The sequence below is a fragment of the Kogia breviceps genome, chromosome 10 (assembly GCF_026419965.1).
Source record: "Kogia breviceps isolate mKogBre1 chromosome 10, mKogBre1 haplotype 1, whole genome shotgun sequence".
In the NCBI taxonomy this organism is placed as follows: Eukaryota; Metazoa; Chordata; class Mammalia; order Artiodactyla; family Physeteridae; genus Kogia; species Kogia breviceps.
Window position 1 is genome coordinate 46,291,197 of NC_081319.1, and position 26,748 is coordinate 46,317,944.

General features: G+C 39.4%; 1 protein-coding gene across 8 annotated transcripts in view; it reads left to right on the plus strand.

Annotated features, from left to right (window-relative positions):
- NKTR (natural killer cell triggering receptor) overlaps positions 1–26,748 on the plus strand; it is a 45,602-nt gene extending 18,854 nt beyond the window's left edge. For 3 of the 8 annotated variants that reach the window (XM_059077532.2, XM_067005617.1, XM_059077530.2), the window contains 11 exons: positions 3,510–3,539; positions 4,040–4,185; positions 5,391–5,613; positions 6,047–6,202; positions 12,691–12,778; positions 13,273–13,418; positions 14,795–17,680; positions 20,053–20,148; positions 21,043–21,099; positions 21,587–21,691; positions 23,656–26,748. In XM_059077532.2, coding sequence (XP_058933515.1) covers positions 3,510–3,539; positions 4,040–4,185; positions 5,391–5,613; positions 6,047–6,202; positions 12,691–12,778; positions 13,273–13,418; positions 14,795–17,680; positions 20,053–20,148; positions 21,043–21,099; positions 21,587–21,691; positions 23,656–23,743 — 4,021 coding nt within the window. In that variant the 3' untranslated portion in view covers positions 23,744–26,748. Of the gene's footprint in view, positions 1–351; positions 380–3,509; positions 3,540–4,039; positions 4,186–5,390; positions 5,614–6,046; positions 6,203–12,690; positions 12,779–13,272; positions 13,419–14,794; positions 17,681–20,052; positions 20,149–21,042; positions 21,100–21,586; positions 21,692–23,655 lie in introns of those variants that run through there. The other 5 variants (XM_059077533.2, XM_059077529.2, XM_067005619.1 and 2 more) reach the window with 5 other exon arrangements.

Genomic DNA, 26,748 nt, shown 5'->3' on the forward strand with positions numbered 1-26,748 from the left:
CATTATTCTCTTTTTGAGAAGGATGTTAGTTGATGACTTAGCCAGTTTCTGTGATTTGTAAAGCGATATGTTTTGTTTCTAGCTATTATTCACACTCTGGTGTTACAATATTAGGGACCTGAGCAGATTCCCACTTCAACCACAATGCTTTTCTTAAACATAATTCATCTCTACATACATATCCTATGTGAAAGAAAATTTAGAGCCCTCCTTTTTAAAAAGCTTTCTTGCTTTGCATAAAACTTGAAAGTATTTAATTTCAAAGTTATATTGATATTAAAACATAGATTCAGTCTTGTCTTAAAAGTGTATTACAATTTATTTCTTGCCATTTTTGTGTAAAATTTACAGAAAGAGTGTTACACCGTGCGCTCCAAAGGTAATGTCTCATTACTCTAAGGCTCTCTCTTTTTCTTTCTTTGCCTTTATCTCTTTAATCCTATTGTTATGTGCATTGAACCATTTTAAGAACAAAAACTTTCTGCTTGATCTGTGGCAGCAGTACATGTAAAACAAGTGTGTTTTATTGTTCATGGTTAATCCTGGGAAGTATAATTTTAATTTCAGTGGCTTGTTACCACCACGTTCCCATACATCTTGGTGGGTGGGTTATATTGTATATAACGGTTTAGATCTCATTTCAGTACAGAACTGTTAATTTCTGTATAAGGCGGAAAGCTGCTTTGATAATGGTAAAAGTATATATATAGATTGTTTTTTGGAGTAACAGTGATGCTTTTCAGTTTCTAAGATTTACAAGGTTTAAATGAACCCTTGTGCATATATTTTTAAAGCAGATTCATAGGTGAGGGAAACTAGAAAATCAGTGTTTGAGTGACAGGGGAAAATGGAAGTGTGAAAATATTGAAAGCTTTTCTAATTTGAAATGTTCTTGTGGTTGTTTCTCCTTTAGGTATGTTTTCATAAGCATGTATAAACTTACATATTTATGATAGTCTCTGGCCTTAAGGTCTTAACTTACTGAGCATATGTTACCACTGCCTGGGTCTTTACAGCTGTATAGTTTTGAAACATCAATACAATTAAGAGTTGGTGGGATGAGATCTCTTTGCCCATTTTAGTAGAATTGAATGGCTTGGACTGAGAATATCATTTCCACCTGCCCATCAGCCCAGTGCCAGCAAGCTTGCTTTACATTGGAATTTCTACTCTTCGAGTGGGTGGAGAACCCCAGGGGGCTTTTGTTAAGATACTTTCAGGATTCTTATTATGTAGTCTAACCCAATTAAAGCATAAATTTGTACTTCTGCATTCTGAATTGCAGATGCGAGTAATGGACTTAATTATTCCCACTAGTTCAGGCACAGTCGGCCAGTTGAAATTTGTCCTTGAAAGAATTGCTCTTGTCTTCATTTGTTTTCTTCACTACTGCACTAAAGGACCAAGTTTGTCTTCAGTTTTCATTTGAATTAAAAACAAAACTTGAATCTGTCCATAAAGGTTCTATCCTCAAATTGAGTTTCAAGTATTATGTTGCTGCATCACTGCAGTTAGCTCAGATGTTGTAATCTCTCTATTTGCTCCAAAGGTTTGCTCTAAGGTGGTTTTCATAGCACTCCTGTTAGCCAGGATGCAAATTGAATTGGGTTGTTTGTGTTTTAAGATGATCTGTAGGCTTTTCCCCATTACCAGAATATCTCAGAATTGTGAGAGAAAGGACCAAGGAAGAGGAATATATCTAATCAATAAACCATTGTTTTCACTACTGCATGTTTGAGCCTGATCCCTTATATTGTAGAACATTTTTACCTTTTTCCATCTTTCATACAGTGGAATCACTGTCTAGCGTATGTACTAATTTCTTACTATCTTTACTGTGCTTGGTAAAGTTTTTTAATTATGGGAAGCACAATTCTATCTTAAATTTCCTGTCCAAGATAATTTCGGGATGCTAGTTTTATGATTTAATCATCATGACTCACCAGTTCGTGAGATTTTCTTTTTCTTCTTTCTTTCTTCTGCCTGTTTTTATTCATTTTTATTGTTCATTGGCTTAAACTACCACTTCTTAATCTTCTAAGGAAAATTTCAGACAAGTGGTTTTAAAACTCAAGATTCCCTTTAAAATTCTGGCACTTCTTGAGTTGTTATTTTATTTTATTTTATTTTTTTGTGTGGTACATGGGCCTCTCACTGTTGTGGCCTCTCCCATTGCGGAGCATAGGCTCTGGACGCGCAGGCTCAGCAGCCATGGCTTACGGGCCTAGCCGCTCAGCGGCATGTGGGATCTTCCAAGACCGGGGCACAAACCTGTGTCCCCTGCATCAGCAGGCGGACTCTCAACCACTGCGCCACCAGGGAAGCCCAATATTTTAATTTTTTAAAACTAAATTCTCTAGTGCTTTTACAGAACTGAATATTCTTAATGTAAGTATAAGTGTTACATTTCCTGGTAGAATAATGATTTTTAGCATTGTTGTGAAGGTTAAAATTGTGTTTTACTGACTTACGTTTCTTAGAATTGCCTTAAAATGAGTATAAAAATTGGTAAGGGAGCTTCTAGTTCAATTGACTGCCTTAACATGGCCTGATAATCCAGTGACCTTTCTCTCAAATACTATTTCTCTTTCTTATAAACTAAGATGTTTGTGATAGATATTTCTGAGTCTAGTTATCTGCTTTTGAATTTTTTCCCACTGTAATTCACGTAGTCTGAAGATCTGTGAAAGTGTTATGGGAAAACTAGCTTGGGTTCAAAACATTTTAACCAGATATACCCCATAAGACTTCCCAAGAGTGACTGCCAGTTTGTGGCTATAGAAGCAGCCGGTTGGGTGTTTTCTGTGCCATGGAAATTTAAAGTGTCTATAATGCCATGATTACTTAGTTTGCTGTCAGAGTGTTGGCAGATTGAAGGTTTGCTCCCTACTGCATTTTCAGAGTTGCTGTGAGTGGCAGAGACCTTAGGTGAAGGAAGAGGGGCAGGGAGTTCTGAAAAGAGGACTCCTGAGGCCTACCTCCATCTGCCTGCCTAAAAGATGCAGACTGACTCAGTATGAAAAATAATGAATAGAGAAATTCATTTAAGTATGTGGGGCAAGTGTTAAGTGTTAATCAATCACACTTCTTTCCATAAGCAAATGGCTAGGTGTTTTTTATTCTTGTTTAATTATCTTGATAAATTTTGAGTTTGTTTTTGTTGTTGTCATTGTTTTGGATTTGAGAATAACTTTAATTTTAATGTATATTTATGCTGTGTATTTCAAACCTATATCACATATATGTATACATATATAGTCTTCATGTTGGAGAGAGAGATGAGTTTGTAATTCATTATAATCTTGAGGGGGTTTTTTTTTATCAGTAAAATGACTACTGTTGCTGTTTTTAAGCTTGTTAAGTTCAGGTGTGTATCATGTTTAACTTTTTCCCCTGTCTTTTTATCTTTACCTCTTTGTCCTCTACATGCTGTGATTTAAACCCTTCTGCTCTGTTCACCTGAACACCTGGTTTTTGCCATCTTCTTTATGTTGATGTTTGTTACACAGTACCACAAAACCTGCTCCACACCTGGATGGGTAAGAGTTAATGTTCTTTTTATCTTGGAGAGGTGTTTGGGTGGCCAGTCCAAGACAGATTAGACCATGGGTGAACCATCAAGGGGCCGCTCTTGATCTCTGGGTTAATCTCTCATAGCCAAGCTCTTCCTAAGGATCACAGGGTGCAGTAGTCTTGAGACCTCTCATGTCGCTGAAGGGGTCTTTGTGTGGGCTCATGGGTGACCCTGTAAGGATGGTGTCTGATTATCAAGTGCAATCTGATTGTTATCAGACTCTTCACTATAAAATAGTTAAGAACCATTGTTTTTAAGGCAGAAAACTAAGGCCCAGTTAGAGATTATTTTTATTTTTCCTTTTATGAAGCAGAAGTTCTAATTCCCTTCTAGTTGCTTCATACATCAAACACTTCACTCTTATTTTCAGGTCTGTGGATATGTCATTGATAACAGTTGTCTTGATTACTGCTCATGGCTGAATTATCCTCAAAACATTTTTTTCTTGAATTTGTATTGCAACAGGGTGCATGTTGTCTTTGGATTAGTTATTTCCGGTTTTGAAGTAATCGAACAAATTGAAAATCTGAAAACTGATGCTGCAAGTAGACCTTATGCAGATGTGCGAGTTATTGACTGTGGGGTTCTTGCCACAAAGTCAACAAAAGACGGTAAGAGTGTTTTGAGGGTAGAGGGAGCTAGGATACAGGTAACACATGTTGACGACTGCAACTTAAAGATACCTCCTAGATTTCAGTAGTGGAAGAAACTCATACGAGTAGTATAGCAATAGCCCTGATGCCTCTATATCATACCCTGTATCCAACCCATCAGGGAATCTTTTCAAATCTGACCTTTTCTTTTTACTTCCCCTGCTGTCAGCGTGGTCCAAACCCAGGTATCTTTTAGAAGATAGCAATAGCCTCATTAGTGTCCACTTTGCCTCTGTCCTTGCTCCTCTGTAATCTTTTCTCAGCAATGATAGCTTTCTGACTGGTCTCCTTGCTTACACTCTTGACCCTCTACAGTCCTCAGCAGCAACCAGAGCCATCTTCTCCAAGGGCTCCCTCTCCATCAGCCAAAGCTAAAGTCTTTACAATGGTCTGTAAGGGATTCTGGCTTTCTGCTGTTTCTCTAATCTCTCTTTCCCCTCATTCATTGTCTTGCCAGTCACGTTGACCTTTATTCAGACATGCCAATCACTCAGGAAATTTGTGCTGGCTGTTCCTTCTCTCTGGAATACTCTTCGTTCAGATACCTGCATGACCCCCTCCCTCACTTCCTTCAGGTCTCTGCTCAAATGTTATCTTAAATTACCTCGACTTTCTCTGTTCCCTTTACCCTGCCTTTACTTCCCCTTTCTTTTAGCATTTATCATTTGTCATATTATGTAGTTGCTTATTTTCTTCTCTGACCCAACTAGAATATAGATTTCATGAGGGCTTTGTTACCTTACAATCTCACCAGCAAATTGTATTATCAACTTGGAAAAAAAAAGTTTATTTAAATTTTGTTTTTACGTAAAATAGATAGCTAGTGGGAAGCAGCCGCATAGCACTGGGAGATCAGCTCGGTGCTTTGGGACCACGTAGAGGGGTGGGAGGGAGGGAGATGCAAGAGGGAAGAGACATGGGGATATATGTATATGTATAACTGATTCACTTTGTTATAAAGCAGAAACTGACACACCATTCATTGTAAAGCAATTACACTCTAATAAAGATGTTAAAAAAAATTAAAACTAAAAAAAGAATAAATTTGTTTTTAGTTTTCTTTATACAAAACATGTTTTAAAATATTTGGTAATCATGTTTTTTACTCTGAAACATAGGCACTGAAATCCAGTACTAATATTTTTGTTAATATTTCTTAAAAGTTTTTGAGAAAAAAAGGAAGAAACCAACTCATTCAGAAGTCTCGGATTCCTCTTCCAATTCCTCTTCCTCTTCAGAATCATCTTCAGAAAGTGAAATTGAACATGAGAGAAGCAGAAGAAGGAAACATAAGAGGAGGCCAAAAGTTAAACATTCTAAAAAGAGAAAAAAGGAAGCAAGCAGTTCAGAAGAGCCAAGGAATAAACATATAATAAGCCCAAAAGGGTAAGTGCGAAACACCAAGGTAGTCTTACCTAAAAAAACAAACACCCTGGAATGGGGAAAGTATGTATGATTCTGTAAACTTAGCTTTGTTACCTATTGTTGAAAAGGATAGCATTTTGTGGACTTTAAATTGAAATCTAGCAAATCAAGGGTAGCACAGATGTTTCATATCAAAGATTTATGCGTTTGCAGATGAAAATAATCCCCAGAAGAAAAAAGGATCATTTGGCAATTCTTATCAGAATTTTAGTGCTGTGGCTTTTTCACTGCATTGATGTTTTATATGTTCTCCTTATGACAGTTGTGTAAACCTTTTTAGTGAGCTTTGTAAGGTATCAGTAGTTTTGCTGTTAATTATATTATATTATTTAATATTATTATAAAATGCAGACATTACACATCTTAATTGGTGATTCGGTTTGTTCTCTCTAAGTCACTCTGAGAGGAGTGATACCAATGAAAAAAGGTGTATCGATTCAAATGCTAAAAGGGAAAAGCCTGTGGTGCGCCCAGAAGAGATTCCTCCAGTGCCCGAGAACCGATTTTTACTAAGAAGAGATATGCCTCTTGTCACAGTGGAGCCTGAACCGTAAGGATGATTAACCTACATGTTTTCATTTCTCTGACTGGTGATTCTGTCAGCTCATTGCAGGTCCACACTCATTTATTGAGCATGACCCATAGTCAGAGCACTTTGAAATATACTGGGGGAGATATTGGATTCGTAAATTACCTGTACCCTACCTTTCAAAATTCATATTCTGCTAGTAGCGAGGGGGGTTTTGGCAAGTTGATAGGGGAGAAGTTCTTAGTGGAGATCTGGAAAGATTTCATTACCAATCTCATTTACTTGGCCTTTTATTAGAGGTGAGATTTTGGTTGTCAAAACAGAGGGTTAGTTGAACTCTTTGGATCCAATCGAGTGATAAAACATACTCCAGTTTATAGTGCAAAATTATTGCGTGATGACTGGGGATAAAATTTAGTCCCATATGTTACTGTTGTTAACTTGCTCAGTGATAAATCCTCTATACTGGAAAAGCTAACATGTAGCCTTAGATTTGGTCTCAAAATATAGTAATTAATGTATTTTGTGTGTTAGGCTCAAGTTTAGAATTGTTAAGGGAAATGTATGAATAGAAATACCATAAAGTAGTTGGTGTAATTGACAAGTTTCCTATGAAGAGTTAATATTGAAGCCAGAGAAGTTATGCACATGTCCCTGTTCACAGTCAAGTCTCTACATGTGGTTATTGTTTAGTTCATTAGATATTTTTAAATTCTGTGTTTTCTCATTTTAAAAAGCTATTATGAAATGGGATGTATCTTTGAACTAACAGCTTCACATACTGATGGTTTTATTTTTTAAAATTGAATGTTCTCTTTATGACAGTTGTGTAAACCTTTTTAGTGAGCTTTGTAAGGTATCAGCAGTTTTGCTGTTAATTATATTATTATATATAATATAATATATTGTGAACAACTTTTAGTGGGATCCTTCTTCCTGAAAATATAAGACACCATTCATTGATCAAATCCATTTGGTTTTCAGAAAGTAGGAAACTTGAAAGGTCAGTTTTAGCGGGGGTTGGCAAACTATAGTCATCCATGGGCTAAATTCGGCCTATTGCCTGGTTTTGTACAGCCCATGAGCTAAATGTGGTTTTTATGTTTTTAAATGTTTGTGGAAAAAAATCAAAAGAAGAATAAGATTTTGTGACATGTGAAAATTACATGAAATTCAAATTTCAGTGTCCATAAATAAAGTTTTACTGGAACACAGCCACATCCGTTTGTTCACTGTTTTTCTTGGGCTGTTTTTGTGTTACAGCAGCAGAATCAGGGAGTTGCAGAGAGTTTGTATGTGGTGCTCTCATCGCTTTATATGCTATTCAGTGCACTGCACATAACAGTGATGCAGTTATAACTCTCCAGTATTTCAGGTGCTACACCTAAAATCCATCTGTGTGGAAAGATATTTTCAGAGATGGAGTATGTAAAAATCTCAATCAGCATTACCAGAAGAACAGTATTAACATTATCTGCTTTGGTAGGGGATACTGGATCCTAATTAAATGAAGTGAAATGTTATTCTCCCTAAAAAAGAATTCCACTCCTCTCCTTAGTAGATCTGTGTCACAAAAAATGATACTTTCGAATTTCATTGATAAAACATTTGTGAAGACTTGTTTTCTTTTTGTTACATAGTTATCTTAATTTTCTTCTTGGCCTAAAAATCCTAAAATATTTACTCTTGGACTCTTTTCTTAAGAAAAAGTTTGCCGACCCCTGTTATCTGGTATTTTTAAAGTAGTTTATACCACTGTCTTGTATTTATGGTTGAATATTGCTGGTAAGTTTATTTGGTCATCACTCTTCTTTGGTTATATAACATCTTTGGAAGTTATATTCTGCAGAATTATTTTAAATCATAATTGGCAGGTAGTTGTGTCATACAAAGATAGCAAGTTGATCTGTTTCATTAGAATGCTTGAGATTTGATCAGTTGTTTGGGAGCTAGAATTGTGTGCTAAAAATGCAGGGTATGCAAGGATAAGAAACAGGGGCCGTCAACCTTAGTGAGCTTGCCACCTTACTGAATTTACCAGCAGTTAAGCTCATTATCACTTATAATTCACTTAGCGAAAGCTGGGTTCCACACTTGCTCTAATTCATTTGTTCTCATCTTTACCTGCACTTCAGAGTAATTTGGCAAGCTTTTAAAAATACCAGTTACTGGGCCATACAGCAAATTAAATCAGAATGTTGTGGGGAGGAGGTAGAGGGTGGCAGCGTTGGATCAGCATCTAAAAGGTTCCTAGGTGAACAGTAATTTGTGCCGAACACTTAATAGGCAAGTCATTTGGTTCAGTGCTTTGTTCTTCATGAGGAAAACGAGGTTAACAATTGCCTGCCAAGAGTCCCTGTTACATCTCTCATGTGAGAATCAAATAATGTCATGAATATGAAATGACTGAAAAGACTATAATATACTTTTTAGTCAAGGTTCTCTTATAGTAATATTGTATGCTTATCTGGAGCCGGATTCCTGGTTGGGAAAACCCTATAAAATGGTTATAAGAGTCAAGTTTCATTTCTTTCCGTGACCTTGGGCAACACTTTTAACCTCTTAATCTTAAAATTCTTTGTCTTTAAAAATGGAGATGATAATAGTACCTACCTCATAGTGTTGTTATGAGAATTAAATGAACTAATGCCTCTATAACACTTATTAACAACCAGCAATGAACAATCTGAAAAGGAAATTAAGAAAGTAATTCCATAAAATAACATCTAAAAGAATAAAATACTTAGGAATAAGTTAAATCAAGGAGGTGAAAGACTTGTACAATGAAAACTATAGGTATATATCTAAAATACTGCTGAAAGAAATTAAAACCTAAATAAGTGGAAAGACATTCTATGTTCATGGATTGGAAGGCTTAATATTAAGATGTCAGTACTACTCAGAGTGAGCTATGGGTTCAGTCAAATTCCAGTAGATTTTGCAGAAATGGAAAAGTCAATGTCCAATATCGTATAGAATTGCAAGGTGTCCCAAATAGCCGAAACAATCTTGAGGAAGAAAGACAAAGTTGGAGGACTCATATGTCCTGATTTCAAAATTTACTACAAAGCTGCAGTTATCAAAATAGTGTGGTATCTAATAAGAACCTGCTGTGTAAAAAAATAAAATAAAATTCAAAAAAAAATAGTGTGTTACTGGCATAAGGATAGACATAGAGACCAATGGAGTAGAATTGGGAGTCCAGAAATAAACCCATACATATATGGCTATTAGATTTTTTTTTTCCCAGTATCATTTATTATATTGACCTCTGGTTAGTACCTCAGTGGCGTGTGGATTAGGTGAGCAGTGTGAGTCTCCAAGAGGATGGGCGTAGTGGACACACAGAACATCCAATATCTGGTCCCCCATGATTGAGGTTCAGACCCTGAAATATGGGACCTACTCATGGTCTGAGAGCCTCTGTAGCAGAAGAGAAAACTGGTGGATCATGAAAACATTGGAGTATAGACCTATGTTATTTATCCTTCATATTATTGTTTTATTTTTAAAAATTCGCTCCCAGGTGTCCAGAATTGGATTCATTATATTCCTTAGGTTCATGACACCTCTCAGGACAGTGTCACCATTGGCTCATATACTGGATCAAACATTGTTGACTCATACAAAAATTCAGAATTTTGTCTTCTCTTGAGAAATTGAAGAATCCTCCAAAACATTGGTTCTGTTTCACTGCAAGGCAAAAATTAGTGGCTATTCAGAGTGCTGTCCCTATTCATACCAATCTCTGCTGTCTCCTGACCAAGAGAAGTTGAAGTGTATTACTGGGCTTGAACTGTTATTCTTCAAGTGGAAGAATAATCAAGTGGAAAGTGAACTATTCTATTGTGTCCACTTCACTGATTTACATTACCTGCCTGTCAGCTTTTGAGTTTGAGAACCCTGCTCTGGGGGGGAAGCCCTTACTATATGCAAAGCACTAAACTAACAGTTTTTCATACATTATCTCTTTAATTCGTATAAAACCCTATGAGGTAAGTTGAAGTGTTATCTTTTTTTATAAGTGTGAAAGCTGAAGCTCAGAGAGCTAAATAACTGGCCCAAGATGATAAAAATTCTAATTTTAGATGCTGAGATTCAAACTTTGCATGGCCATTATATTTTAGATAAGGGTGCAAAGTCCATTCCATGGAGAAAGAATAGTCTCTTCAATAAATGGTGCTGAGACAGCTGGATTTCCACATGCAAAATAATGAGGTTGGACCCTACCTCACATCATATGCAAACATTAACTCAAAATGGGTCAATGACCTAAATATAAGAAGTAAAACGATAAAACTCTTAGAAGAAAACATAGGGGTAAACCTTCATGACCTTAGGTTCAGCAGTGGATTCTTATATTTGACACAAAAAGCATGAGCAATATCAACAAAAAGACAACTCAGTTTAAAAATGGGCAGAGGGCTTCCCTGGTGGCGCAGTGGTTGAGAATCCGCCTGCCGATGCAGGAGACACGGGTTCGTGCCCCGGTCCGGGAAGATCCCACATGCCGCGGAGCAACTAAGCTCGTGAGCCATGGCCGCTGCGCCTGCGCATCCGGAGCCTGTGCTCCGCAATGGGAGAGGCCACAACAGTGAGAGGCCCGAATACCGCAAAAAAAAAAAAAAAAAAAAAAAAAAAAAAAATGGGCAGAGGGCTTCCCTGGTGGTGCAGTGGTTGAGAATCCACCTGCCAATGCAGGGGACACGGGTTCAAGCCCTGGTCTGGGAAGATCCCACATGGCACGGAGCAGCTGGGCCTCTGAGCCACAATTACTGAGCCTGCGTGTCTGGAGCCTGTGCTCCGCAACAAGAGAGGCCACGATAGTGAGAGGCCCGCGCACCGCGATGAAGAGTGGCCCCTGCTTGCCACAACTAGAGAAAGCCCTCACACAGAAACGAAGACCCAACATGGCCATAAATAAATAAAATTTTTTTTTAAAAATGGGCAAAGCACTTCAATAGACATTTGTCCAAAGAAAATGTACAAATGGGGAACAAACATGTGAAAAGATACTTAATATCATTAGTCATTAGGAAAATGCAAGTCAGACCTACAGTGAGATGCTGTGTCTTACCTACTAGGATGGCTGTAATTTAAAACAAAACCCCAAAGAACTAGTGTCAGTGAGTATGTGGAGAAAATTGGAATCCTCATATATTGCTAGGAGGAGTCTAAAATGATGCAGCTGCTGTGGAAAACAGTTTGGTGGTTCCTCAAAAAGTTAAACATGGATTTACCATGTAACTCAGCACGTCTGCTCCTAGGTACATATCCAAAAGAATTGAAAATAGATTCAAACAGTTACTTGTACTCCAGGGTTCATTGCAGCGGTATTCACAGTAGCAAAAACGTGGAGACAGCTCACACATCCACCAACAGATGAATGGATAAACAAAATGTGGTGTGTATATATACACAATGGAATGTTATTCAGCCATAAATTAGAGGTTACCAGAGGCTAAGAGAATGAGGGAAATGGAGAGGTATTACTTAATAGGTAGAGTTTCGGGATGAGGTGATGAAGAAGTTTTGGAAAGATAGTAGTGATGGTTGCACAACGTTGTGAGTATAATTAATGCCATTGAATTGTACATTTAAAAATGGTTAAAATGGCCAATTTTATGTTATATATTTTTACCCAATAAAAGTATGTTTAAAATGCTTATTAATATAACGCCTGACACATAGTATGTCCTCAATAAAAGCTAGCCATTATGTTAATAATAACAGACACAAAACAAACTCAAGTATGAAAAGACTTCTCAGGCATGGAGGACTGTAGCTGCCATAAAAACTATACTGTTAGAATTACCCATAAGATAAAGTAGCATATTCAGAGCATTGAAGGAGGGGCAGCTATAAGCTGTAGGGTAGACAAACTATTAAAAATGTAAAATAAGGGACTTCCCTCGTGGTCCACTGGGTAGGACTCTGTGCTCCCAGGGCAGGGGACCTGGTTTCAATCCCTGGTCAGGGAGCTAGATCCCACATGCATGCCGCAACTGGGAGCCCGCATGCTGCAAGTAAAGAGCCCACATGCCACAACTAAAAGATCCCCTATGCTGCAAGTAAAGATGCGTGTGCCACAACTGAGACCCAGCACAGCCGAGATAAATTAAATAAATAAATAAATATTTTAAGATATATATATGAAATAAAATTTAAAACTCAAAACACTTGAGCATTAGAGTCAACAATACCTCAGAATTCCCTAAGAACATTACTGTTTTGACAAGAGACATCTAAAAGATTTTTTTGAAAGTAGTTCTGTACTTTAAAAGATTGATACTAGTATAATGTATTTCTACTCAGTTGGGTTACTTTTTTTTAAGTTTTTGTATTTAAAGGATTTGCTTAGAAAATTAGGTTATGTGGAGTGCCTCATTCTACAAAAGTGTTGAATCTAAATGAAGTGTTTTTGTATGATGGAACATAAATTCTGCATTTAAACATTGAGAAAACTGCCTAGCATTTGCTTTTTTTAAATTTTCAATCTTCTTTTCTAGGAAGATTCCTGATACTACACCCATTGTAAGTGATCAGAAACCATCTGTATCAAAGTCTGGACGGAAGATTAAAGGAAGGGGCACAATTGTATGTGTGTTAAAACTGGACTTTTTTTCAAATTACTTATCTTAAGCGGTAAAGTGTTTTTACCTATAAGCAAAATCCTAGCTTTAATCTTAAGTATAGTCCAAAATCTGTCCAAGGAGCTAGTTGTATTCTGTATAGTTACGGGAAGGCACTGCTGTTAGATTAGTGTTTACTGCTGTGTTTGAATGGGTTTGAATATGAAATGAATGTGAAATAATCAGTATGCTGAGAAATGTTAGTATATGGAATAATCTAGGTTAATGAATATAACCATTAGGAGTTAAAAGAGGAAATTTTTGTGTGTGATTACAAGTGAATCTCCAGCTTTCCCATTTTTTTTAGTTCAACACAACTTCATACCATCTTCTTGGTACTTCAGTCGTTATTGCCTTTGAATGGCATCAGAGATTGGGTCTTATACCTACCTCTGTCCTATAGCAGATTACAATTAAGAGATATTTTGAAGATAGTTATTCCTAACTTTGTTTTTAAAGCGCTATCACACACCTCCAAGATCAAGATCCTGTTCCGAATCAGATGATGACGATAGCAGTGAAACTCCTCCTCACTGGAAAGAAGAAATGCAGAGATTAAGAGCATATAGACCGCCTAGTGGAGAAAAATGGAGTAAAGGAGATAAGTAAGTATAAGTACACTCCTATGTCCTCTATATTTTAAGTCTTAAGGTGATAGAGACATATTTCTGGACTTTTACTAAATATTTACCTTTAAAATTAGACTGTGACCAAAGAGAATACGTTTGGGAATGCTTGGTGAAATGGGAGGAGGGCTGCTTGACTTTGGGTGCTTTTAAATCAAAATTCTGTTTTCCCTCACAAGACTATAAAACCCTCCTGAATTTCTTCAAGATTTCTTGTTCAATTTTAGAAATAATCAGGACTTTAAAAAAAATAATATAGCAGATTCTTTCCTAGCCTGTTCTCATAGTCACTAATGAATAAATGGGTAGATAGGGAAAACTGTACCCAGTGTGTGTGTTAACTTCTGACCCCAGGGACTTTTGTTTCTTCAGAAGTGTATCCATCTCCTGTCTTCAGTGACACTCCACAGTGCAGTATCTATTTTAGAAATGGGGCTGGCCCCAGAATAGCTAGTGCAAAATATACCAGTAGGACCCTGTGTAATTGTTCATGGTAGAATTGTTTTTCTCTGTGGACATCCAGCAGAATGATTCGAAGTTAGAAGAGGGAGGAAAAGGTATGCGTCTGCTGCGTGGAAGTGGTGTAGACACAGTGGCACTGAGAACTCTCAGTTTTGAGCCCTGACATTACCACTGAGATATTGTAAAGTCTGCATCTATTGTCATGTACTTTTCCCCTCATTTCTGTACTAAGTAGTTTAACTAAAACCTTAGGGGAAAGTTGTTGATTACCTCTCTGGGGCTGAGGTAAAAACAGTAGTCATGTTTTTAAGGAATTCCCTGGTGGTCCAGTGGTTAGGACTCGGGAGTTTTCCCTGCTGGTGCTCGGGTTCGATCCCTGGTCGGGGAACTAAGATCCCACAAGCTGTGTGGCCAAAAAAGAAAAAGAGGCTTTACCTAAAGTTCAGGCAGTTATCCTGTATCTGCAGAGAATTAACAGAATTGTTTGGGAACTTGATTTGATTCTCCCTCAGAAATTATTCCTGGAGGCAGTGTTATTGAGTGGATGATAGCCCGGAATTCGGTAGGTCAGCAGTGCTTTTGTGATTGCTGTAGTTGGTTTGCTTTTCAAAACTATTTTCCTATTGAATTTGAAAATTCTTGGCTTGGCTCTGAAAAAAATCCTTTTGTAAGTCTGATAGTAGTGATCTCTTTGAAATTACAAGGTCGGGACCAGGCCTATCAACTGTTGGTTTATCCTTCCTGCGTGTGCTTAAAGTGTTGACAGAGTCAGTACTTGGTTGTTAACTAAGCTTTTGCTGATGCATTTGTATTGACAACAAATGTGTTTTAATTTTAAAGCATAGAAAACATGCTTGTAAATAATTGCATGCATATTATGTCCTTTTCTATAGGTTAAGTGACCCCTGTTCAAGCCGATGGGATGAAAGAAGCTTGTCCCAGAGATCCCGATCGTGGTCCTATAATGGATATTATTCAGATCTAAGTACAGCAAGACACTCTGATGGTCACCATAAAAAACGCAGAAAAGAGAAAAAGGTTAAGCATAAAAAGAAAGCTAAAAAGCAGAAACATTGCAGAAGGCACAAACAGACTAAGAAGAGAAGGATTATTGTACCATCTGACATAGAATCCTTAAGATCTTCCACCCGAAGAGTGAAATCCTCATGTGATAGAGAAAGGAGATCTCGTTCTTCCTCATTGTCATCTCATCACTCATCCAAGAGGGACTGGTCTAAATCTGATAAGGATGACCAGAGCTCTTCAACCCATTCCAGCAGAGACTCATACAGATCAAAATCTCACTCACAGTCTTATTCTAGAGGAAGCTCAAGGACTCCATCAAAATCCTCATCACATTCTCGAAGTAGATCAAAGTCCAGATCTAGTTCTAAGTCAGGGCACCAAAGAACAGCATCAAAATCACCAAGAGGAACAGCCTCTCAGTTAAGTGAAAATAAACCTGTTAAAACAGAACCTTTAAGAGCAACAGTGACACAAAATGAAAATGTTTTAGTACAACCAGTGGTGGCAGAAAATATTCCTGTAATACCACTGAGTGACAGCCCCCCTCCTTCAAGGTGGAAGCCTGGACAGAAGCCCTGGAAGCCCTCTTATGAACGAATCCAGGAAATGAAAGCTAAAACAACCCATTTGCTGCCCATCCAAAGCACTTATGGTTTAGCAAATGTTAAAGAGACTGGTAGTTCATCATCCTACCATAAAAGAGAAAAAAATTCAGAAAGTGATCGGAGCGCTTATTCAAAATACAGTGATAGAAGTTCAGAAAGCTCACCAAGGTCAAGGAGTAGATCTTCTAGGAGTAGATCTTATTCCAGGTCATACACAAGGTCTCGAAGTTTAGCTAGTTCACATTCAAGGTCTAGGTCTCCCTCATCTAGATCTCATTCACGAAATAAATACAGTGACCACTCACGGTGTAGTAGATCATTTTCATACTCTTCTGTTAGCAGTGATGATGGAAGACGAGCCAAGAGAAAATTTAGATCCAATGGGAAAAAAAATAACACCTCAAATAAAAGGCACAGCAGCAGCTCTGAAAAGACACTTCGTAATAAATATGTCAAAGGCAGAGACAAGTCTTCATGTCATAGAAAGTACAGTGAAAGCAGGTCATCTTTAGATTATTCTTCAGACAGTGAACAGTCAAGTGTTCGTGTTACACAGTCAGCCCAGGAAAAAGAGAAGCAAGTCCAAATGGACATGAATAATAAACAAGAGAAAAAAAGAGATGAAGAGAAATCTAAGCCTGAACGGGAATGTCCTCATTCAAAAAAAAGAACTTTGAAAGAAAGTCCTTCTGATCACTTTAGAAATGGCAGTAAGCCCAAAAGGAAGAACTATGCTGGGAGTAAATGGGACTCTGAGTCAAATTCTGAACAAGATGTAACTAAAAACAGTAAAAATAATTCCCGGCCATCTTCTGATAAGGAGGAAGGTGAAGCCACTTCAGATTCTGAGTCAGAGTTGGGTGAAATTCACATCAAAGCCAAACCAACAACTAAGTCTTCAGCAAATACTTTACTGCCTGATGGTAATAGTGCCTGGAAATCAAGCAAACCGCGGTCATCAACCTCTGATTCTGAGGGGTTCTATTCCAATTCAGAAAACGGTAGAGGAAAACCACACAAGCATAAACACAGCTCAAAGGAGCATCTTAAAAGGGAACATACCAAAAAAGCAAAAGAGAAATTGAAAGGGAAAAAAGATAAAAAACACAAGGCTCCAAAACGAAAACAAGCATTTCACTGGCAGCCTCCACTAGAATTTGGTGAAGAGGAGGAGGAGGAGATTAATGAAAAGCAAGTTACTCAGGAAGCAAAAGAGAAAAAACAACTTTCTGAAAACAGTGAAGCCGTAAAAGAAAATATTCCCCAAACTGAGAAGCCCTGTGAAGATGGCAGTCTTTCAGGTAAACATAATCCAATAACGGTTTCATCAGATACTGATCAGCCTACTAAAGATGATAGTAAACTCAGTGTGTCTCCCGCAGCTTTAAGCACTGAGGAAAATGTAGTCAGTTCTCCCCCGAAAGTTCAGCATATTGAAGAGAGCATCCCAAGCGGAGTGGAGGATCTGCTTCAAACAGATGACAACATGGAGATTTGCACTCCTGATAGGAGTTCCCCAGCAAAGGCCGAGGGGGCTTCCCCTCTAGGAAATTCAAGCCTTGACACCCCGGATATAAGCATTGTTCTAAAGCAGGATATGCCAGCAGAGCATCCTGAGGCAGAGTTGGGAAAACAGGAAAGCAGCATGTCAGAAAGCAAAACAGTGGGTGAGGTGGGAAAACAGGACAGCAGCTCCGCCAGCTTGGCCACTGCTGTAGAAAGCACTGTGAAGAGAGAGGTGGCTGAGAAAAGCCAGACCAGCCTCATGGATAATAAATGGAAGCCCCTGCAAGGTGTGGGGAACCTGGCAGCACCATCTGCTACTACATCAAGTGCTGTGGAAGTTAAGGCACTGACTACTGTGCCTGAAATGAAACCACAAGGCTTGAGAATAGAAATTAAAAGCAAAAATAAAGTTCGGCCTGGGTCTCTCTTTGATGAAGTAAGAAAGACAGCACGCTTAAACCGGAGGCCAAGAAATCAGGAGAGTTCAAGTGATGAGCAGACACCTAGTCGGGATGGCGATAGCCAGTCCAGGAGTCCAAGTAGATCGCGAAGTAAATCTGAGACCAAATCAAGGCACAGAACAAGGTCTGTCTCCTACAGTCACTCAAGAAGTCGATCGAGAAGTTCCACATCATCTTATCGGTGAGCATTATTCTCTTTTCCTTTTTTTTCTCCCAAGGAGAGTCTGTTATTGTTTTGCTTGGAAGAACATCAGAGTTAGGGACAAGATCACTATTTCCCAATATCTGGGAGGGAATAAGGAGAAAACTTGTGCTGAGTGACTCACAGAGCAGACTGAAGACACAGGGAGTGGAGATTTCAGGGGAAGAAATTTGGGCTCAGGGTAAAAAAACTATAGCTGTCAATTAAAACTCCATGGCAGTTGCAGTGAGTTGCCGTGATAGGTGGTGAGTTCTCCATTTTTGAAGGAGTGAGGCCACTCTCTCTACTGTTAGTGATGCCTTAGAAGGGAATCTTACATTTACAGAATATGTAGGATTTAGAGATCAGTAATCTAACCCTCCATTTTATACAAGTGGAAGGTGAGGGCCAGAGAGGCAAAGTTACCTGCCGAGGACATGCAGCTAGTTGATCTTTATTCAAGGGGCAGGAAATGGTAAAAATGATCATCTTAAGATTGATTGATTGGTTGATTTTTGGTTCAAGTTATGTCTAATTTTTGTCATCAGCATAGACTGGCTAATGCAGAGAATGAACATTTTTAAAACTAAAAAAATTGATGATGGTGGTATGAAGTTAACAAGTAATTTGTATTTTTCTTTTCCTTGTAAATGTTTCATGGTTTTGCCTCACTGCCTCTGACTCATATCCTTTATTACGTTGTGCTTGATTTTCATCACTTGAACTTAAAAATGCAGTAAGAATCTTTAACTTTTTTTCCTCCTAGTTATCTGTCAGTCATTTTCTTCCCTTACCCAGATTTCTTTAAAAATAGGAGCCAACATTTACCATCTACAATAACCATCTCCCATTTACTCTTCAGTTGCTTGCAGTTTGTATTCTGTGCCTTTCCTCCCCCATCTCACTCAGCTGACCAAGATTTTCAGGCACTTCCGCATGGCCAGTGCCAGGGCATGTTTTCAGTCCCTTCAGTCCTTCTAGAAGCCCTCTGCTAGCTCTCCTCATTCCCTCTCAGACATTCCATGCTTGAGTTGTTGGTGTCTCTACCTCCTCCTGCTCTGACTCCCAACAAGGCCCAGAGAGCTGGTGAATCCTGGCCTTTTCTCTCCGGGTTCATAATTCTAGATGAAGGTGCCTGTTGAGCTACTCCAGCCTCCCGTCCGCTCGGTGTGTACCTACCGGTTTACACTCAAGACAGCTCTGAGCTCTTGGTGATGCCATTCTCATCTGCCTTCCTGCCCCTGCCTTTGGAGTGGGTGGTATTTCATTTCATACATGAAGACAGTGAGACATGGAAACGCTAAGAAATTTGCTCTTAAGTTGGGCAGCTCACAGGTAGTAGACTGAGATAGCTAAACTTTGCCTCCCTGATTCGGTTACTTATGTGGGCCTGACTTCCCTTCTGGCCTGCAAACTCAGTGAAGTCAGGGGCTGTTTGCTACTCATCTTTCATTCAGCTAACAGAGTCGCTCTATAATTGTTCGTTGAGTAAATGACTAGGATCTTATGAGAACAGAATGTGTCTTTGCCAATAAACTGCATCTGTCTTCCAAAACATAAGTACATACTGAATAAAACCTATGAAGATATTACCTGAGTAGTACATACACAGGGGTATTGTTCAGTTCCTGAATGACAAGTATAAACTAGGGGAAGCAGGGTGGGGGCAAAATTGCATTGTTTCTTGTTTGTTTTATTAAATATTAAATAAGTATAAATTTTTTTAATGATTAAGGTATAAAAAATAATTTTAAATGGTATCTAGCTTTAAAAATAGAGCTTTGACATACCTAATGTAGTCCTACCCGATGCTACCCTACCTTCTCTCTTCTCTCCTAGAGTTAAACATTATTCTAAACTTCTATTATAATGTTGTTGTTTTTCTTTGTAGTTTTACTATAAATGTTTCTATATATAATGTTGCTTTTGCTTTTCAAACAAAATCCTTTTTTATATGTATAGATATTCTACGTTTGCCTTTTTCACTCAACATTATGTTCCCAAGAGTTACCTCTGTTGATACATAGCAGCTATAGTTCATTTTCCTACTTTAGAATATTTCAGTATATATCTGTGTTAATTTTTTTTTAACCCATTCTACTGTTAATGGAGATTTGGATTGTTTCCTCTTCTGGTATTACAGGTGGAGCTCCTATGAACATACCTGTGTCAGCCTTTTCTGTTTTCTCTTTATTCTGTTCAGTTTAAACCCTCATTAGCTGTCTCTGTGATACCCACTGTGAGGAGTTCATGAGAGACCTTTCCAGAGACCTTTCCTCTTGTTGGGTTTTCCCCCTCCTGCCCTACTAGTAATTCGTTTTAACAGCATAATGAGTTAACATGATTTATATTTTTTCCACTCTTACTTGTAGATCAAGAAGCTACTCCAGAAGTCGGAGCAGAGGGTGGTACAGCAGAGGCCGCACAAGAAGCCGGAGCAGTTCCTACCGCAGTTACAAAAGCCATAGGTGAGCTTGTGAATCCTGTCCTACTGTGGGGTCTCCATCTGTCTTCTTTTGAAGGCCTGCCCTGTGCACGCAGAGTAGGGTAGCTGTTGAAAAGGATCTTGTCATTGCTGACTATCAGACAGGCCTACTTTCTCACCTAGTTCTTTCTTTCAAAGAGCTATTGGATTCTTACTGGCTGTTCTCAAGATGGGATCTTATCAGAGTGAGGCAAGAGAAGCAGTAGAAATATTTAAAAGAGGCCCTGACTACTACCTGAACCCCCAGTACATCCTCTTTAACCTAAGTTTCCATCTGCAGTCATCTCTTGACTCGGGTTAGATATTGGGAAAGGAGGACTATTAAAAGAGGACAAAGGGGGCTTCCCTGGTGGCGCAGTGGTTGAGAATCCGCCTGCCGATGCAGGAGACACGGGTTCGTGCCCGGGTCCGGGAAGATCCCACATGCCGCGGAGCGGCTGAGCCCGTGAGCCATGGCCTCTGAGCCTGCACGTCGGGAGCCTGTGCTCTGCAAAGGGAGAGGCCACAACAGTGAGAGGCCCGCATACCACAAAAAAAAAAAAAAAAAAAAAAAAGGACAAAGGAAGAAGTGTGTGTGTGTGTGTGTGTGTGTGTGTGCAAGTGTCCCACCTGTGTCTTCCCCTTCCCCACCCAGTTCCTCCCCAGCGACTTTCTTGATGTGCACCTCATAGAAGAATTGTGTAAAACTTATAAACTTTCTTATGAAATCCAACATGCTTTTTTAAAAAATTCCAATATACTTTTGATATGAAAATGAAATAAATATAGCTGCTGGATTTCATTGTGTTTTCTCCTTGATGGGCAAATAAATGTCTAGATTTTTGCTATAGCCTGTCCTGACCCACAAGTTGATAGCCCCTCATGTGATTACTATTAGGACGTCCAGCAGGAGCAGATCCAGGAGCAGCTCGTATGATCCCCACAGTCGGTCCAGGTATGGACAGGGATTGGGAAACCACCTGCGGGGGCAGAATTAAAAGGGCCTTGTTTTATAAAGCCCTTAATTCCCTTTTAAAACGTGTTGTATTTTATTGAAAAACATATGTTTGTCTTTTTGAACAGTTTTTAATCTGTTGGCGCACTGTGCTCTAGTGTCAAAAGTGATAATTGATGTCGAATTGTAATGGCAGGGATTTATTGACTATAATTGCCTAATAAGATCCACGAGATTCAGTTGAACTAACTCAGTATTAATTTTGTGATATTTTTCAATGCAGAAAAGAAACTTAACATTTTTCTGTTTAATACGGTAAGTCTGATTTGGGGCAGTTGTTAAATGTTTCCAGTACTTGTTATGCAGATGTGTCTTCATACTTTCATATGGTGCCCATGTTCTAAGAGGACACTTAAGAACCTGAAAAGAAATGGGAATATATGAGTATTTGAATGGGAAGATTTAGTGTTTGTTATTGCTCTTAAAGCAGGTCCTACACTTACGATAGCTACTATAGCAGGAGTCGGAGTCGAAGTAGAAGCCAGAGGAGCGACAGTTATCACCGAGGCAGAAGCTACAATAGGCGGTCCAGGTGGGTCTCTGTTCTTTCACTCACTGTAAGTTACTGTGGGCACTTGGGGTGTGGGGTGAGAGACTGCTGTACAAGAGAAAGCACCATCTTCTGAGGACAGAAATACTTTCTCTTCCTGAACTTCATCAACCCAAAGGCAGTTACTGAAAGTGGTGTTTGTTGCTGGGGGGCTTCCCTGGGGGCGCAGTGGTTGAGAGTCCGCCTGCCGATGCAGGGTACACGGGTTCGTGCCATGGTCCAGGAAGATCCCACATGCCGCGGAGCGGCTGGGCCCGTGAGCCATGGCCGCTGAGCCTGTGCATTCGGAGCCTGTGCTCCGCAACGGGAGAGGCCACAACAGTGAGAGGCCTGTGTACAGCTAAAAAAAAAAAGAGTTGCTGGGTAATATTTATTGGTGGTTGTTAATGTTTGAATCTAAAATGGATTTTTAAATATTCACATATCCTTGGACAAACATTTCTTTTGGAAGGAATAAGGAGAGAAGGCCACTCAAACCATGGCCCATTCTTTTTGTTTGTTTGTTTATTTTTGTTTTGTTTTGTTTTATTTTTGTAGTACGCAGGCCTCTCACTGCTGTGGCCTCTCCCGCTGCGGAGCACAGGCTCCGGACGCACAGGCTCAGCGGCCATGGCTCACGGGCCCAGCCGCTCCGCGGCATGTGGGATCTTCCCGGACAGGGGCACGAACCCGTGTCCCCCGCATCGGCAGGCGGACTCTCAACCACTGCGCCACCAGGGAAGCCCAGCCCATTCTTTAAGTAGGGTTGCTTGCTAGAACTAACAGCCAATTTGTCAGTGTTTTAAATTTTAAAAAGGTAATATTTTTAAAAATGTAACATATAATATATAATAATCACTTAGGATTGCAGTTTATATGGTTAAAAATGTTTATATATTGTATGTATTTATAGATGTTTTATGTAACATATGGCTCATACTGCAGAAGTCTTTGTGGGTTGCTTTTTGTAATGTCCCTTTCCTGGTGGCTTCTGGTCTTACCCTTCCCCCATACCTTACAACTACAGTCAGTCTTGCTTGTAGGATATCAGTGTGATCTGGATACTCCCTTGTTTGAAACTCTTCAAGGATGACCCACTGCCTTCAGGGGCAGGTCCATGCTCCTCAGCATTACATGGAGGCCTCTCCACCTACCAGCTCCAGCTTGGGCTTTTCTGTCTTCCCTGCACTAACATTCTGGAACCTTTTTTTTTTTCTGCCTAGAGATTCACATGCCCACTTCACCATCTCCCCTCCTGCCTCTTGAAATAGCCAATTCTCATCTACTCTGCAGGTCTCCACTGCAACCCACTCACTGCTCCAGGGAAGTCCTTCCTGACTGCTCACTCTGAGATATGTTGCCCTCCCGCCGCATGTGCTTTATTTATCTTGCCCCCTATTCTATACTATCCTTGAGCCCCAGGAAACTCTACATAGTCTACTCTGTGTGTGCCCTTTGCATCTAGCAAAGTGACTGACTCTCTGTGAATATTTTTCGAAATAACTGAATGGTGACCATAACCAAGTCTTCTTGACTCACTATCCCAGTGGTCCTGTCCCTGCCCCACCTCACCCTCACTCCTCATTGGGCTCCCATTTTGATTTGATTTTGATTTCCTTGTCTTTTAATGAAATTCTCTTTGTGGGCCTTTTTTCCCTTACTTCCTCAGTCTAATTAAATATTGATGTTCATTTTGGGTAACATGGAAAATTATTCTCACATATATGAGTGGATTTCAAGTAATTCCCCAAGAAGTTTCTTTATTTTATCTTAACCTTGATATTACCACCATCTGTCATTGACATCTTTGAAAAGTTTGCCACAGTCAGTACCCCACTCGCCAACCCACTGTGCTGTGCCTCTTCAAGCCACTTGCTTTCAGGCCACTCATATCAAAAAAGAAGCTACAAGAGGAATTCAAAGGGTTGATAATTAAAAGGTATTTCTGTTTTTGTTTTGTTATACAGGAGTTGTAGATCTTATGGCTCTGACAGTGAAAGTGACCGAAGTTACTCTCATCACCGGAGTCCCAGTGAAAGCAGCAGATATAGTTGAAAGTGTCCCCTTTTTTTGATACAAATTATATCTTATTTGTAAATATCTGGTAACTTAAAAGTTTAAGAAACTTAATGACAGTCTGTTCTGTTTCAATATTAGAGATGAAGTTGAAAAATAGACACTTATTGTTATTTGTTCATTTACATGTGCATAGAATTTAAAATACAGACATGTCTCCTAAAAATATTTATATGCCACATTTTACAGTAGCCAACTATGGAAATGAATTTCATTTTCTTGAATCAAGAAATCATGAAATTTAAATATAATTTGCAATATTATTTTAGCTAGATTATTTCTCTCCATCTCATGTATTTCTTAGAATACAGATTCTTTTTGCCCGTTTTTAAGGTTTTAGCATATATGCTGCCAAGCATAGAACTGTGAAGGAGAACTGTGAAAGGTGACCAAATACTTATATACCAGTTACACAGAATCTTATACATGTGTGCTCTTAAAAACAAACTGCCCAGAATTGATACTAATGGTAGCCAGGAGTATAAGGCAGTGGCTCTGGGGTTCTTAATTCATTCCTTACTTCTTTGTTGTCTCAGAGGATCAGGAAAGTAGTCACCACACAGCCCACTGTATTATTTCAGGCTGGCGCGTGAGGTTAAGAAGAGTAAATCAGCCTTAACTATAAATACCTGCACTCTCTCTAAAGCCCTAACGTTTTATGTGCTTTCTAATAAATACTATCAGAAGTTCGGTTTGTAAAAAAAACAATTCTAGGGCTTCCCTGGTAGCACAGTGGTTGGGAGTCCACCTGCCGATGCAGGGGACACGTGTTTGTGCCCCGGTCCGGGAGGATCCCACATGCCGCAGAGCGTCTGGGCCCGTGAGCCATGGCTGCTGAGCCTGTGAGTCCGGAGCCTGTGCTCCGTGGCAGGAGAGGCCACAGCGGTGAGAGGCCCGTGTACTGAAAAAACAAACAAACAAACAAACAAACAAAAAACCTATTCCAGTTCATGCTTTGGTGCTTAGTACCTTTTGGTGCATTATTCTTATATAATATATATTAGAATTCCATCAGAGAGAGAAATGAATTTTTAAAAATTCATTGGCACCAAACATGTGTCGTCCTAAGCTCTATTCGCTTTAAATATTTGGAGGGCCTCTCTCAAGCATAGGTGTGGGGTGGAGGCCATGGAGCAGGCAGGATTGGCATGGGGTTGTGTGGCCACTGGGGTCTGCTGCACAAAACTGATGTGTGTGCCCCTGGAGGAGTTGATTGGAGAGTGGACTTCAAAAGTAACACCAAGATCTCCCTGCCACCATCCTGGGCACATTTTGCAGGGCTTTACTTTTAAGTCTTTCAAGTAAGAGGCAGATGCAAGAGCAGTTGAACTGTTCTCAGCACCCGCCAGCATGTTTCCATGTTTCAGTGGCCTGCACGGACTCAGTGAAGCCTTGTGTGAGATGGTAAACCTACGACAACAGACAGGGAATCGGGGTGTGCAGTACTGCATAGATTACATACTTTCACAGTCTTGGGTGGTTCCTGCAAAAATGATTTGACCTGTAAAAACTGGTGAGATTTTTTTTTTAACCTTTAGTTTGAGTTTTTTCCCCAAGTGTACTTAATCACCTTCGTGCCAGTTTAATCCAGTTACGCAGAAGAAATTCATATTGGATGTTTGATGCAGAACTCTGTGCCATCCTACCCCAGGGCTTGCCTGGTGTACTTAGGAAGCGGGAAAGAGCCCTCAGTTGGAGGGATCTGACCACCCCTGATGGATGGAGGGGTGACCTTGGATATATTAAAACCATCACCCATAAAAGGTTCATAAACAGGGTTAAGTGGCCAGTTGTTTGCCAAGTTGATAGATGAGAATACATTAGAAAATAGGACCTAAGTCAAACAGACATACTTGATAGTGAATACAAAACAACGTGCGATCATATGAAGGGTTTTCAGAAGTTGCCTGCAGAGGAGAATATTGCTTTAATAATACACAGTGGAAAGAAACTGCATTTAGAACCCAAACAAAAACTGCCAAATCTAATTACGTTAAGAAGAGTTACCTGTGGGCAGTGTATTAGTTTTCTATTGCTGTGTAACAAATGACCCCAAACTTTGCAGCTTAAAGCAGCACTCATTTCTTAGCTTACAGTTCTGTAGCTCATGAGTCCAGCACAGTATGGCTGGATTCTCTGCTCAGGGTCTCACAAGGCTGAAATCAAGGGTCAGCAGGGCAGCATTCCTTTATGGAGGCTCTGGGGAAGAATCTGCTTCCAATTTCATTCAGATTGTTAGCAGTATTCAGTTCCTTGCTGGCTGTCAGCCGGGGTCCTCTTTCTCGGCTCCTTAAGGCTGCTCGCATTCCTTCTTGTGTGCTTCCCTCCGTCTTCAAACCAGCAATGACCCATCGAGGCCTTCTTCTCATGCTTCAGGTCTCTCTGCCTTTCCTCCTCTGTTTTAAGGTTCGTGTGATTAGATCAAGCCCACTGAGACAGTCTCCCTATGTTAAGGTCAGCTGTGCCACAGAATGTAATCACAGAAGTGGTATCGCATTTACAGGTTCCTGGGATTGGGGCATGAAATAGGGGGAGGGGCATTTTAGAATTCTGCCTCCCACAGGCAATAACTTAGCCTGTTGTGCTGTGGGTAGAATTTTACCCTGAAAAGGTGGGCCCTAGAAGCCTCGTTTGTTTTCTCCATGGAAAAGAACAGCCCTCAGCTGCAGCATTCAACTTGTGTGTTTACTGAATGGACTACAGAAATAGCTTTTCTTCATAAAGGGGATTGTTCTGTATTTTAAGTTATTTTTTTAAAAAATTGAATTATGTGTATTGTACTTCTTAATAGACAAGGCATTATTGGACTGGTTTTGTAATGTCCTGTTTACTGCAAATGAAACATGATATAGCTGGTATTGTTCAAAAACTGTAGAAAATACTTTTGTACATATTGGTAATGTCTGATTTGTATACACTTCATTTAAATTTCCCTAAAACTGGAAAGGGGGGCCTTGTAGAAATTAAAATATATACTTAGTCTA